Source organism: Canis lupus, chromosome X (genome assembly GCF_003254725.2).
Source record: "Canis lupus dingo isolate Sandy chromosome X, ASM325472v2, whole genome shotgun sequence".
Taxonomy (NCBI): Eukaryota; Metazoa; Chordata; class Mammalia; order Carnivora; family Canidae; genus Canis; species Canis lupus.
In genome coordinates, this window is record NC_064281.1 from 123,531,986 (window position 1) to 123,545,032 (window position 13,047).

A 13,047-nucleotide genomic window follows, 5' to 3' on the forward strand; every position below is an offset into this window, starting at 1 on the left:
AAGGTTATCCAGAAAAGATGGGAAAACTGCTGTGAAAAGGAGACAGTTCTTAGAACTTAAAAACAGGAGTAGCAATCAATGGGCTGAAAAGCAGAAAGTTTACAACTTATGCATAAATCAATGAGCTAAAAGCCTGACTTGAGCCAGTCTCTCAGAACACTGAGCAAAAGGACAGGATGATAGTAAGTATGAGAGAAAAGCTGGGACCTATCTGGAGAGCAGATCTACTCCCCTGATTCTGGGACAGGGACCACCAACCGTATTTCTCTTTCTGGTGGGCTCTGCTAATGGGAAACACTGGTGGAAGAGTGCAAGGCAGGTAAAAGGGCGATGAGACTCGCAGTAGCTCTCAGTATCCTTCCAATGGCAGGGAGACAGCACAGCCCCAGCTGCCAGCTTCCTCAGGTCCCCTCTGAGGCATTAGCAGCCTCTTTGGCAGGAGTCAGAGCAATAGATACATGGCTACGGGCTCCCCTCCCCTAAGCTCTTAGGTTATGGTCATGCCAAACTTCATCTTATGCCCCAGTTCCTTCAATAGTAGCTGCCTTCTGTAGTAACTAACATCAGAATGCCTCCTTTTTGATCTAGCCTTCTAGAGTATTCATTTGATCAAGATAAAAGAACAGTGCTAAACATGTATGCAACTCATAACAAAGCTTCAAAATACTGAGGCAAAAACTGGTAAAACTTCAAGGAGAAACAGACAAATCCACAATTATAGTCTGAGATTTCGACACCCCTCTTTCAACTGGTAAAACACAAAGACAGAAATCAACAAGGATGTGGAACTGAGCAACACTATCCACCAACTCGACCTCATTGATATTTACAGAACACTCCACCCAACAACATAATGCACATTCTTCTCAAGTACACACAGAACATTTACCAAGATAAACCGTATATCAGATCAAGCCTCAGCAAATTTACAAGGATTCAAATCATACAAAGTATGTTTTCTAACCACAATGAAATGAAATTAGAAAACAACAAAAATAAGTTTACAAGTTAAACACGCAAGTCACAGAAGAAATAACAAGGAAAACTAGAAAATATCTTGAAGTGAATGCAAAAAAAAAAAAACCCACAACATAGCAGGATTTCTGGAATGCCACTAATGCAGTGCCAAGGGGGAAATTCATAGCACTGAATGTCTATCTTAAAAAATAAGGTGTGGACACTGCAGAAAACAATATGGAGTTTCCTCCAAAAATTAGAAATAGAACCACCAAAAAAATTCTGATTTTCTTTTAATGATTTATCTATTTATTCATGAGGGACACAGTCTGAAAGAGAGAGGCAGAGACACAGGCAGAGGGAGAAGCAGGCTCCTCGCAGGGAGCCCGATGCAGGACTCGATCCCAGATCCTGGGATCACGACCTGAGCCAAAGGCAGGTGCCCAACTGCGGAACCACCCGGGCATCCCAAAAAATCTGGAACTACCATATGATCCAGCAATTCTACTTCTCGGTATTTTTTTAAGATTTTATTTATTTACTCATGAGCAACACAGAGAGAGAGTGGGGCAGAGACACAGGCAGAGGGAGGAGCAGGCCCCATGCAGGGAGCCCGATGTGGGACTCGATCCCAGGACCCCAGGATCATGCCCTGAGCCGAAGGCAGACGCTCAACCGCTGAGCCACCCAACTTCTGGGTGTTTGTATGAAGAAAATGAAAACCCCAATTTGAAAAGATGTATGAACCCCTATGTTCACTGCAGCATCATGGAAACAACCTAAGTGTCCACTGATCAACAAACGGATAAGAAACATGTGGTCACATACACAGCCATAAAAAAGGATAACAAATCTTGCTATTTGCAACAACAGGGATGGATCTAGAGGGTATTGCCTAAGTGAAATAAAGCATACAGAGAAAGACAAATACCCTATGGTTTCACTTATATGTGGAATCTAAAAAATAAGACAAATGAACAGACAAAAAGGCAGAAACAGAACCATAAATACACAGAACTGGTGGTTGCCAGAGGGGAGGGGGCTGGGGGCTGGGCAAAAAAGGTGAAAGGGGAGGGGGAGCTACAGGCTTCCAGCTGTGGGATGAGTAAGTCAGGGGATGGAAGGCGCAGCACCGGGATACAGTCGATGGCACCTAACAGCAGCGCGGGGGACAGGTGGGAGCTCCACCTGCGCTGAGCGTAGCATCGCCTATAGACGTGGCGCAGCACTGTTTACACCCGAAATTACTCTGACATTGTTATGCCGACTACAGTGCGACAACAACAACAGAAAAGAAAAAAAGGAACGTCTCAAGTCATGACCTCAGGTTCTACTGTCGGTGATCGGTGATCCGCAGAGAGCGTCCCGGCTGCTGGGCAGCCAACGCTCAGGGAAAGCAAACACAAAAGACCACACAGTCCACTGGCCCGTTTATAGATTATCAGAAAAGGCGGATCTAGAGATGGAAAGATCAGTTGCTGCCTGGGGCTGGGGAGGGAGTGAGCACCGACTGCAAACAGGCCAAGGCATCTTCTGAGAGGACAGAAATGGTTTAAACCTGGACTGTAGTAACGGTTGCACGACGACAGATTTACTAGAAATCATCCAACTACACACTTACAATGGGTGAACTCTATAGCGTGTGTGTGTGTGTGTGTGTGTGTGTGTGTGTGTGTGTACACCTCAATAAAGCTGTCTTTAAAAGCCACTGGAAAAAAAATAATAAAAATAAATAAATAAAAGCCACTGGGATGTGTGGGAATGCATTCTAAGGGTAGTAGGCCAAGCAAGACAAAACATAATCCTGGATCAAGCTAAATGTGTTGTCATGGCCGTGCTTACACCAGAGCTCCTCGGCTTAATGTGTGGCTAAGCACCCAGAGTGCTCTTGCAGCAGTTTGCCCGACCGAAGCACGGACTGAATGGTGGCTACATTCAATGAAGTTCAGGTACTAGGGGTTCCTAGTAAGAGGAGAATCGCAAAGGCATAGGCAGGTAGGAGGATGTCATGGGTCTCCCATGTGTGGTGTCTTCGCTCACCCATCTCCACCGTATCTCCTGAAAGACTATTTTAGGAAAGTTGGATGGATGAATGAAGTTTTGTGTTTTTTTTTTTATTATTTATGATAGTCACACAGAGAGAGACAGAGAGGCAGAGACACAGGCAGAGGGAGAAGCAGGCTCCATGCACCGGGAGCCCGACATGGGATTCGATCCCGGGTCTCCAGGATCGTGCCCGGGGCCAAAGGCAGGCGCCAAACCGCTGCGCCACCCAGGGATCCCTGGATGAATGAAGTTTTGACCTAGTTCAACCTCAGAGTAGACCCACCGAGTTTATGGCAATCTCTCCGCTTCTCGAACGTGTAATTGGAACAACATCCCTGGCAACTGATCAAATCCCTACATCAGCCTTCTGGTCTGTGGAGTTGAGGACTTTGATAGCAGGAAGGGCAAGAATCACTGGCACTCCCCACACTCACTACCAGAATAGCCATCCAAAAGCAACTCCAGGGCAGCCCGGGTGGCTCAGCGGTTTAGCGCCTGCCTTCATCCCAGGGCGTGATCCTGGAATCCCGGGATCGAGTCCCACGTCGGGCTCCTGGTGCATGGAGCCTGCTTCTCCCTCTGCCTGGGTCTCTGCCTCTCTCTCTCTGTATCTATCATGAATAAATAAATAAATAAAATCTTTTTAAAAAAGCAACTCCACAGGCTTGGAGGAATCGCGGAGATGAGCCCCCAACAAAAATGTCAAAGAGGGATCCCTGGGTGGCGCAGCGGTTTGGCGTCTGCCTTTGGCCCGGGGCACGATCCTGGAGACCCGGGATCGAATCCCACGTCGGGCTCCCGGTGCATGGAGCCTGCTTCTCCCTCTGCCTGTGTCTCTGCCTCTCTGTCTCTCTCTGTGTGACTATCATGAATAAATAAATAAATAATTTTAAAAAAATGTCAAAGATACAGGGGAGGTGACTCTATCATATCACACCCCACTTGACATGCCTGTTCGGCCTCCTGGACAACGTATGATCATGAAATTCGCCCAGTGTTGATGCCAATTGCAGCTGCTCTCCTGGACACAGCCTCCTCACTAGATCAAATCAACACACCCCTGGCATCTGGTACACAGCTATCACTGGCAAACGCTTTTATCCCTCTATCAACTAGCAAGAATCAGAAATAGTTCATTTGGGGGGGCCTGGGTGGTTCAGTGGTTGAGCATCTGCCTTTGGCTCCGGTCGTGATCCCCAAGTCCTGGGATCGAGTCCCGCGGCAGGGACTTACCCCCTGTAAGTAGCCTGCTTCTTCCTCTGCCTCTCTCTCTACGTCTCTTATGGATAAATAAACAGAATCTTACAAAAAATGAAATAGTCCACTGTCAACTGACATGAACAATAGCACACCGTTTTTTTTAAGATTTTATTTATTTATTTATTCATGAAAGACACGCAGAGAAGAGAGAGAGGCAGAGACACAGGCAGAGAGAGAAGCAGGCTCCACGCAGGAAGCCCGATGTGGGACTCGATCCCGGGTCTCCAGGACCACACCCTGGGCTGAAGGTGGCACTAAACCACTGAGCCACCCAGGCTGCCCTAGCACACCTTTATGATTTTGCCCTAAAGCTATGAGAAGTCTGCTACTGTGCCATAACGTACTCCATGGAGATTGATTTCCTTGACATCTCACAGAGCACCACACTGGGACACTGCATTAATGACATCATGCCAAGTAGACCTGTTGAGCACAAAGCAGAGAGCACCTTTACTTAAGACGACACATGCCAGAAAGTCCAAGTTAACTCTCTAAGTTTCAGGGGCCTGACCCCTAAATGAAGTTTCTAGGGGCACAGTGATCTGGAGCAGGCTATCTTCTCCAATGTGGAGGAGAAGTTGCTGCATGTTTCATTAGTAGACAGGGACACTAAGACAGTCATTATAAACCTGTCCCTGGAGTGCCTGGCCAGCTCAGTCAGAAGAGCATGCAAGAAAAAAAAAATTAAAATTAAAAAATAAGAAAAGAAGAGCATGCAAGTCTTGATCCTGGGGCTTGTATCTTCGAGCCCCATGTGGAGGGTAAAAATTATTTTTTTTGGAGGGTAGAAATTACTAAAACATAAATAAATAACCGTTAAAAATACATATAAATAAATAAATACATCCTACATATTCAAGAAGGCAGAGAAAGCATTAGCATATTAAGGAGAGAGAGAGAGAAAAGATTTAACTTCTAGAGATGAAAAATATAAGGTCTGAAGTGAAAAACACACTGGATGGCATTAACAGCAGATTAGACGCTGCAGAAAAAAAGTAAGTAGAAAACTGAAGATACAACTATCCCTAAGAAATAACTTTAGACCCACAGATCCAAGAGGCTCAATGAACTCCAAGTACAAGAAACATGAAGAAAATAATACCAAGGCACATCATAATCAAATAACTTTAAACCAGTAATAACAGGTAGAAAAAAATATATATAAAGGAACAAAGGAACAATGCATATGAGAAAACAGTAATGCAACATCTTTAAAATTCAAATTTCAAATTCAAATTTCCCTTTCTTTCAAAGGGAAAGAAATTAAGCTAAAATTCTTTACCTACAAAAAATATCAATCAAGAATTGAGGCAAAAGAAAAAATAAAATACTACTAGTAGGGATTTTTTTTTGCTGAGTAGGGAGCCTGCTTCTCCTTCTTCCTGTGCCCCTGCCTCTGCTCATGCTCGCTCTCTCACATGCTCCCTCTCTCTCAAATAATAACTAAAATATTTTTTTGAAGATTTTTATTTTATTTATTCATGAGAGAGAGAGAGAGAGGCAGAGACCCAGGCCGAGGGAGAAGCAGGCCCCATGCAGGGAGCCCAACACGGGACTCGATCCCGGGACTCCAGGATCACACCCGGGGCCGAAGGTGGCACTAAACCACTAAGCCACTGGGGCTGCCCAATAAAATCTTTTTTAAAAATGATAAGGGACTATAACAAACAATTTTATCACAATTAGCTCAAGTACTTAAATGAACTAGAGAAAATCCTTGAAAGCCATTAACCACCAAAGCTTATTCGACAAGATATAAGTAATCTGAATAGTCCTATTAGCTGGTAAAAAGAGATCATGTTCATAGTTAATAACCATCCCACAAAGCAAAGTCCAGGCCCAGATGGTTTCACCAGTGTATTTTAGCAAACATTTAAGGAAAAGGGAATAGCAATAGTAGCCAATATCTTTCAGAACATTGGAAGGCGGGGAGACACTTCCGAAACGATCCTATGAGGTCAGCATTATGCTAATAGCAAAGCCAGACACAAATAGTACAAAAATGAAAACTACAGACCAATATCCCTCACGGACAAATGCACAAAAACCCTCAGCAAAATAAAAGTAGATTAAATCCTGCAACATATGAAAAAAATAATATATTACAACCAAGTGATATCCCAGGAGTTGAGGGCCAGCTCAGCATGCAAAAATCAACGGTTGGAATACTTTACCCCAGAAACAGACAAAGACAGAAAAAGCGTATCATTATTTCTGGAGATGCAGGAAAGGCATTTAATAAAATCCAATTCAAAAAAAATAAAATAAAATAAAATCCAATTCATAAAAGAAGTCTCAAAAATAAATAAATAAAAAAATAAGAAGTCTCAGCAAACCAGCAATATGAGGGAACTTCCCTGACTTGATAAAAGGCAACTACAAAAAGCCTACAGCTAGCACACTTAAAAGGTAAAAGACTAAAAAAGAAAAAAAAAAAAAAAAGGTAAAAGACTAAATGCTTTTGCCCTACAATCAGGGGAATCAAAGGCCGGGGCGTCTGCTCTCATCACCTCTAAGTAATATTGATAGTAAACTATAAACAAGCCTCCCAGAACTAAATAAATATGTGAGTTCAGCAAGGTTGCAGGATACGGGGTGAATATCTAGAAATCAATGGACAAACTGATTCTGAAACCGATATGCAAAGGCAAAGGACCTAGAATAGGCAAAAACAGCTCTGAAAAGAAAAACAAAGTTGGAGGGCCCAATCTGCCTGACTCCAAGAATTATCATAAAACTACTGCCATCAAAACAGCATAAAGCTGAACAAAGGAATCGGTGTAACAGACTAGAGAACACAGAATTGCATCTACCAATCACAGCCCATTCATCTTTAACAAAGTTGCAAAAGTAATTCAATGGAGTAAAGACAGTCTACCCAATAAGTGGTACTGGAACAAAAGGACTAAGGTCGCAAAACAAAAAAACAAAAAACAAAAAAAAAAACCCACAACATAAATCTCACACCTTTGACAAAATTTAACTCAAATGGATCATTGAGTAACTATAAAAACCAAAATCTTTCAGATCTAGGGCTAGGCAAAGAATTCTAAGGTTGTTTTTTTTTTTAATGTTTTATGTATTTGGCAGAGAGCACAAGCAGGGGGACAGAGGGAGAGGGAGAAGGAGAAGCAGGCTCCCCCGCTGAGCAGGGAGCCCCATGTGGGGCGGGCTTGATCCCAGGGCCCTGAGATCGTGACCTGAGCCGAAGTCAGATGCTGAACCCACTGAGCCACCCAGGTGACCCTGAGTTCTTAGACTTAACATTAAAAGCACAATCCATAAGGGAACGTTTGATAAACTGGATGTAATTAAAACTTCAAACTCCTTGTCCTACAAAGATACTGTAAAGAGAATGAAGGAGCACCTGGGTGGTTCAGTGGGTTAAGTGTCCGACTCTTGATTTTGGGTCAGGTCATGATCCCAGCGTCGTGAGGTCAAGCCCTGCATCAGGCTCTGTGCTCAGTGAGGAGTCAGCTTGTCCCTCTCCCTCTGCTCCTCCCGTCTCTCTCCCTCTTTCCCAAATAAATACATTAAAATAAAATCTTGGGGGACGCCTGGGTGGCTTAGTGGTTGAGCGTCTGCCTTTGGCTCAGGACATGATCCTGGAGTCTGGGGATTGAGTCCTGTGTTGGGCTCCCTGCATGGAGCCTGCTTCTCCCTCTGCCTGGGTCTCTGCCTCTTTCTCTCTGGGTCTTTCATGAATAAATAAATAAAATATTTTTTAAAAAATAAAATAAAACCTTGGGATCCCTGGGTGGCTCCATCATTAAGCGCGTGCCTTCAGCCCAGGGCATATCCTGGAGTCCCAGGATCGAGTCCCATGTCAGGCTCCCTGCATGGAGCCTGCTTGTCTCTCTGCCTGTGTCTCTGCCTCGCTCTCTGTCTCTCATGAATAAATAAATAAAATCTTTTTAAAAAATATTTAAGAAAACCTAAATGTGATAATACAAGTCCTCAGTGTAATGCATGGGATATATAGACCATTCAATACATGTGAATTATTATCCTCTATTATCATTGCTGTTACAGGACTCTTTAAAATTGAGAAAGTAAAAAGGCAAATGTGCATTAATAGAAAAAGCGTTAAACTACGTCACTTCAATTACAGAAATATTAGGTAGTGGTCTAAAAGAATGAAGTAGGGCAGCCCCGGTGGCCTAGTGGGTTAGCCTCTCTCTCTCTCTCTGTGTCTGTCATGAATAAATAAATAATAATAAATAAATAAATAAATAAATAAATTACTTTAATAAAAATAAAAATAAAAATAAAAGAATGAAGTAAATCAATCTGCATTAATCTGGAAAGATGTCCAGAATCATTGTGAAAAAGGCAAACTGCAGGACACTTGTAGAGTATGATCTCATTTGTGTAAAAATAAAATCGCTATGTTTTGAAGAAATTTTTCTACAATGATACTCACCAAACTGCTAACAGTTGTTATCCCTAGGGAGGGGAGTGGTGTGAGGAGGAGTTCAGAGAAACGGGGGCTCTCGCTTCTTATTCTACTTATTCCTAGATTGTCTGAATTTTTACCAGGATCTATAACAATATTTTTGATACACACAACACAAAACAAAAGCATCAACTGTCTGTTAAAAGACTGGGGCGGGGGATCCCTGAGTGGCTCAGCGGTGTGGAGCCTGCCTTTGGCCCAGGGCGTGATCCTGGGGACCCTGGATTGAGTCCCACGTCGGGCTCCCAGTGCATGGAGCCTGCTTCTCCCTCTGCCTGGGTCTCTGCCTCTCTCTCTCTCTCTCTCTCTCTGTCTATCATAAATAAATAAATAAAATCTTTTAAAAAATAAAAAATAAATAAAAGAGTGGGGCGATAAAAATAACCTGATTGCCTTGGCTCAGGGATTCAAGAGGATGGAGCAGGAGCTTACCTTGGACTGAAATATTAACCTAAAAATAGACTCCGCTTGCGCTTGTAACTTAACCAACACGAGCCGGGCTGCTAGCTGGCCCGGGGCCCCAGGACGGAGTCGTCGCCTGCCTGTGCCACTAAGCACCTTGGTTACGTGCTCGGGTTCTAGACGGCAGCCCGTGGACCTCCGGGAAACGGGGATCGATCGCTTTTTGTCTGTGTAGCCCCGTGACACGAGGCTGGACTCAGAGTTGATGCTCGGCTGAAATCAAGAACGACGACCCCTGGCAATATGGGAATTGAAGGTGGCTGTGTAGACGCGGCCGGCCGGGCCCCGTTGGCTTGACTCACGATCGCCACCTAGTGGCAGCAGGGATTCCTGCCGGAGCCGGAGCCGGAGCCGGAGCCCGGCCAGGCGTGTTCTGGGGTGCCCTGCACAGAACACCGCCGCCGCCAAGGGAGCGCGAGCGTCAGAGAAAGGGCACAGCCATGGGGTCACGGTCTACGCCTTCGGGGGCCACTAGGCTACGTCGACGTGCTGCTGCGTGTTACGTGTCCAGCCGCCCCCCGCGCCCACCAGCTGCTCAAAGTCCACACTCGCTACACCTGATTCGGCCAAAGGCAATGACCACATGTGGTTGTAGGTCTACACCGGATGCTTTGCCAGAATTGATGAAACCCTCCTAATCTTTCCTAAGCCCGTCTGCTCGGGGCAAGATAGAAAACAAGAGCAGAAAACTTCTTGGGAGTGCGTGTCAGTCTGAAAATACCTGGTGAGCCCTGTGACAAGGGCTTGGCTGCCCGTGCGGGGCTCAGGGGACAGGTTTTCTTGTCCTGCGTCCCTTGAGCACCATCGAGTCCTCCAAGTAGGTTTACTGCTAGGGAAGCAGCTGAGTGACAACAGTGGGAGAAATGCTGTAGCTTGTGTTTGGGGACAGGGGACTGAAAGCCAGTAGTGAATCGACATGCTGGCGGCTCAGGTGAGCAAAATGTTGCTCGGGCGAGGGTCGCGTGGGTGGCTCCGTGGGTTGAGCATGTGAGTCTTGATCTTGGAGTCGTGAGTGCCACGCCCCTATGGGGTCTAGAGAAAACTTCAAAATACTAAGTTAAAAATGAAGAAAAAGGGGTCCCTGGGTGGGTCAGTGGTTTAGCACCTGCCTTGGGTCCAGGTCGTGACCCGGGGTCCCGGGATTGGATCCTGCGTCGGGCTCTCTGCGTGGAGCCTGCCTCTCCCACTGCCTGTGTCTCTGCCTCTCTCTGTCTCTTTCTGTATTTCATGAATAAATAAATAAAATGTTTTTTAAAAATCAGGGAAAAAAAAGCAATCAACAAGTACAGCTTTGAAAAGCTTTGCAAAATGCCGCTCAGCAGAGCAAACAACACAACGTTCTCAGGGCTGCTGGCGCAGGCCGCTGCCTGGTTCACGGGGAAGGGGCCAGTGGCCGAGGAAGTTCCTGCTCTCACATGGGTCCCGTCACCCCTCGTGGCGGGATTCACTCCCGATTCAAGTGTTTCCCGTTTGGCGTCCTCGGGTGGCACACGGTGCGTGCAGGGAGCGCGAGCTGGACGCGGGCCCCGGGCTGGGGGCGCTCGCTGCGGCCCCGCGCGTTGGTGGCCGGGCTGTGGGGGCGGCGCGGGCGGGACCCGGGAGCAGCCGCAGCCCCGTGTGTGTGTGTGTGTGTGTGTGTGTGTGTGTGTGTGCGCGAGTCCCCGCGGGAGCGCGCTCAGCGACCCGGCCCCGCCACCGCGGAGGACAGCGGGCCACCGGCGGGCGCAGCGCGTGCGGCTCGGCGCGGGACGCCCCGGGGGCCGCGCCCTCCCTCCCGAGCGCCGGGGCCGGGGCCGCCGCAGTCCGGGGTGCAGCGGCCGCTGCCAGAGCGCGGTGTCAGCGGAAAGAGCCGGGGAGCGACGGCGGAGGAACCGGAGGCCGCCGCGGAAGGCTCGGGGCCGCGCGCGCCCGTGACAGCCGCGCCGGGGCGCCCCGGGGGTGCCGAGCCCCGCCGCCCCGGCCCCGCGCCCTCCCCGGCGCCCTCCCCGCCCGGCCGCCCGCGCCGGCCTCCGGCCCCCGAGCGCGACGCGTCCCCGCCAGCCCCCCGCCCGCGGCGGCCCGGCCCGACGTGCGAGCCCGCGGCGCGCGGCCCCGGGGCGCCCCCACTCACGTAGCGCTGCAGCTTCCTCTCGGGGGGCGACTTGACGAGCCAGCCCGTGCACACGGCGTCGCCCGCACTCATCGTGGCCGCCGCCGCCGCTTCCTCCAGCTGGGTCGCCGCGGCAGGAGGAAGTCGGCCGGGGATGCCGGCGGGGCGGGCCCAGCGCCGCCCGCCCCGGCACCGCCCCGGCCCCCGCCGCGACCCCCGCCCCCGGCCCCCGCGGCTCCCCGGCGGGGACGGCGCCACCGCCCGCCGCCCGGACGGCGCGGGGGAGCGCGCGGCCGCGGGAGCCCGGGCGCGGGCCGCACCTGCGAGGCGCCCGGGGCGGCGGGAGGAGGCGGGCGGCCCGCGCCCCGCCAGCGTTTTCGCGGATCGACTCTCCCCCCCCCCCCCGCCGATCCTGCGGTCCGCGCGGCTCAGATGGGCCCCGGAACCCGGGGCACCCCAGCCCCAAAGCTCGCAAGCCGCCAGCGAAGCCCCGGGCGCCGGGGTCTCCCGGGATGGGCGCAGACACCCCGGGAAATGGGCCTCAGCATTGGCCCCACTGTCCGAACCCACACTTTGTCAACAGACGAGCGCGCGTGATCACCGCGACCGTGGGCACCCGCGAAGCGCACGTACCTGGCCCTTGCTCCCCGCGCCACCACCCTGGCCCGCAGCGCCCGGGCCCCTCCTGCGCTGCCCCTCCCGTGAAAGTGACGCTACACTGCGTGTTATTCTGTATGTTGGCAAATCGAACACCAATAAAAATGAATTAAAAAAATAAAGTGACACTACGAAAAAAGACTTCTTGGCCTCCTACCCTACATTCGAAATTTCGAGAAAGACACAACTCCCTTGTAGGGCAGCAATCCTCTGCTCTCATAGGATCGCTCACGCTTTCGTGGAGGAAACAGAATGTGCTAGAAGTGTCTCAACAAAAATGGGACTTAAGTTACGAATGCAGGTGCTCACAAAATCATTGGGTGCTGGAGCGGGGGGCCCAGGGCTACCCCCAGCCTGGGCTCCAAGGCCACATCACCCAGACGCTATGACTTCGGCCAAGCTGGCCTCCAGCTACCGCGGCAGTGCACGGCTCAGAGCCCACTCGGCCCTGAACACCACCACCAGCCCCCGCTTGCCTGCGGCTTCCCTCCCCTCCCTCTAGGGTATCACATTAGCCACACCTAATTCACAACCAGAGATCCACATTCGGGGGACAATGAGAAATATCATTCTTTCTATTTGTTTCTTCGGGGTTTTTTTTGTTTGTTTGTTTCATTTTGTATCTTTTTTTTGCTCTCCCACCTTTCCAAATAGGATGAAATGAAACTTTTGGGAAACCACATACGCACCAGAGGCCACCTGCTACCTGGTCAACATCCATACGCACCCTGTGCACAAAACACACTTACTTCGGCAACAACAGCTTGCCCCCACGGAAATGATGTGGCCATCGCTCCTACAAACTGAAAAGCACTCCTTAAAACAGGAGACCAAAAGTTCCATTAGTCATTGTAGCCACATCTAGGGGAGACTCCGTGCTCCTCTACTTCACATATCACCCCACCTCAATATCCTAGACCTCAAGAACAAACACTATAGAGCTAACCTGTCACCTTTTGTTGAAACGTATACAATATAGAAAAAAAACTTGCAAGATTTTGTATGTACACACACAGTTACCACGATTCTTATTCCTAGAACTGCTCTTCAGACCATAATTGGTCTTTATGATCTTCCTTCTTCTACTACCTTCTCTGTCCTCCCTTTGTTCTCAAACCAA

At 49.0% G+C, this 13,047-nt stretch overlaps 1 protein-coding gene across 1 annotated transcript in view; it reads right to left on the reverse strand.

Moving 5' to 3' along the window:
* Positions 1-11,389, reverse strand: part of GAB3 (GRB2 associated binding protein 3) — an 81,399-nt gene extending 70,010 nt beyond the window's left edge. The window contains exon 1 of the mRNA XM_049107847.1: positions 11,292-11,389. Within this exon, the coding sequence (XP_048963804.1) occupies positions 11,292-11,363 (72 nt within the window). The 5' untranslated portion in view covers positions 11,364-11,389. The remainder of the gene's footprint in view (positions 1-11,291) is intronic.
* Between the last annotated feature and the right edge of the window lie 1,658 nt (positions 11,390-13,047).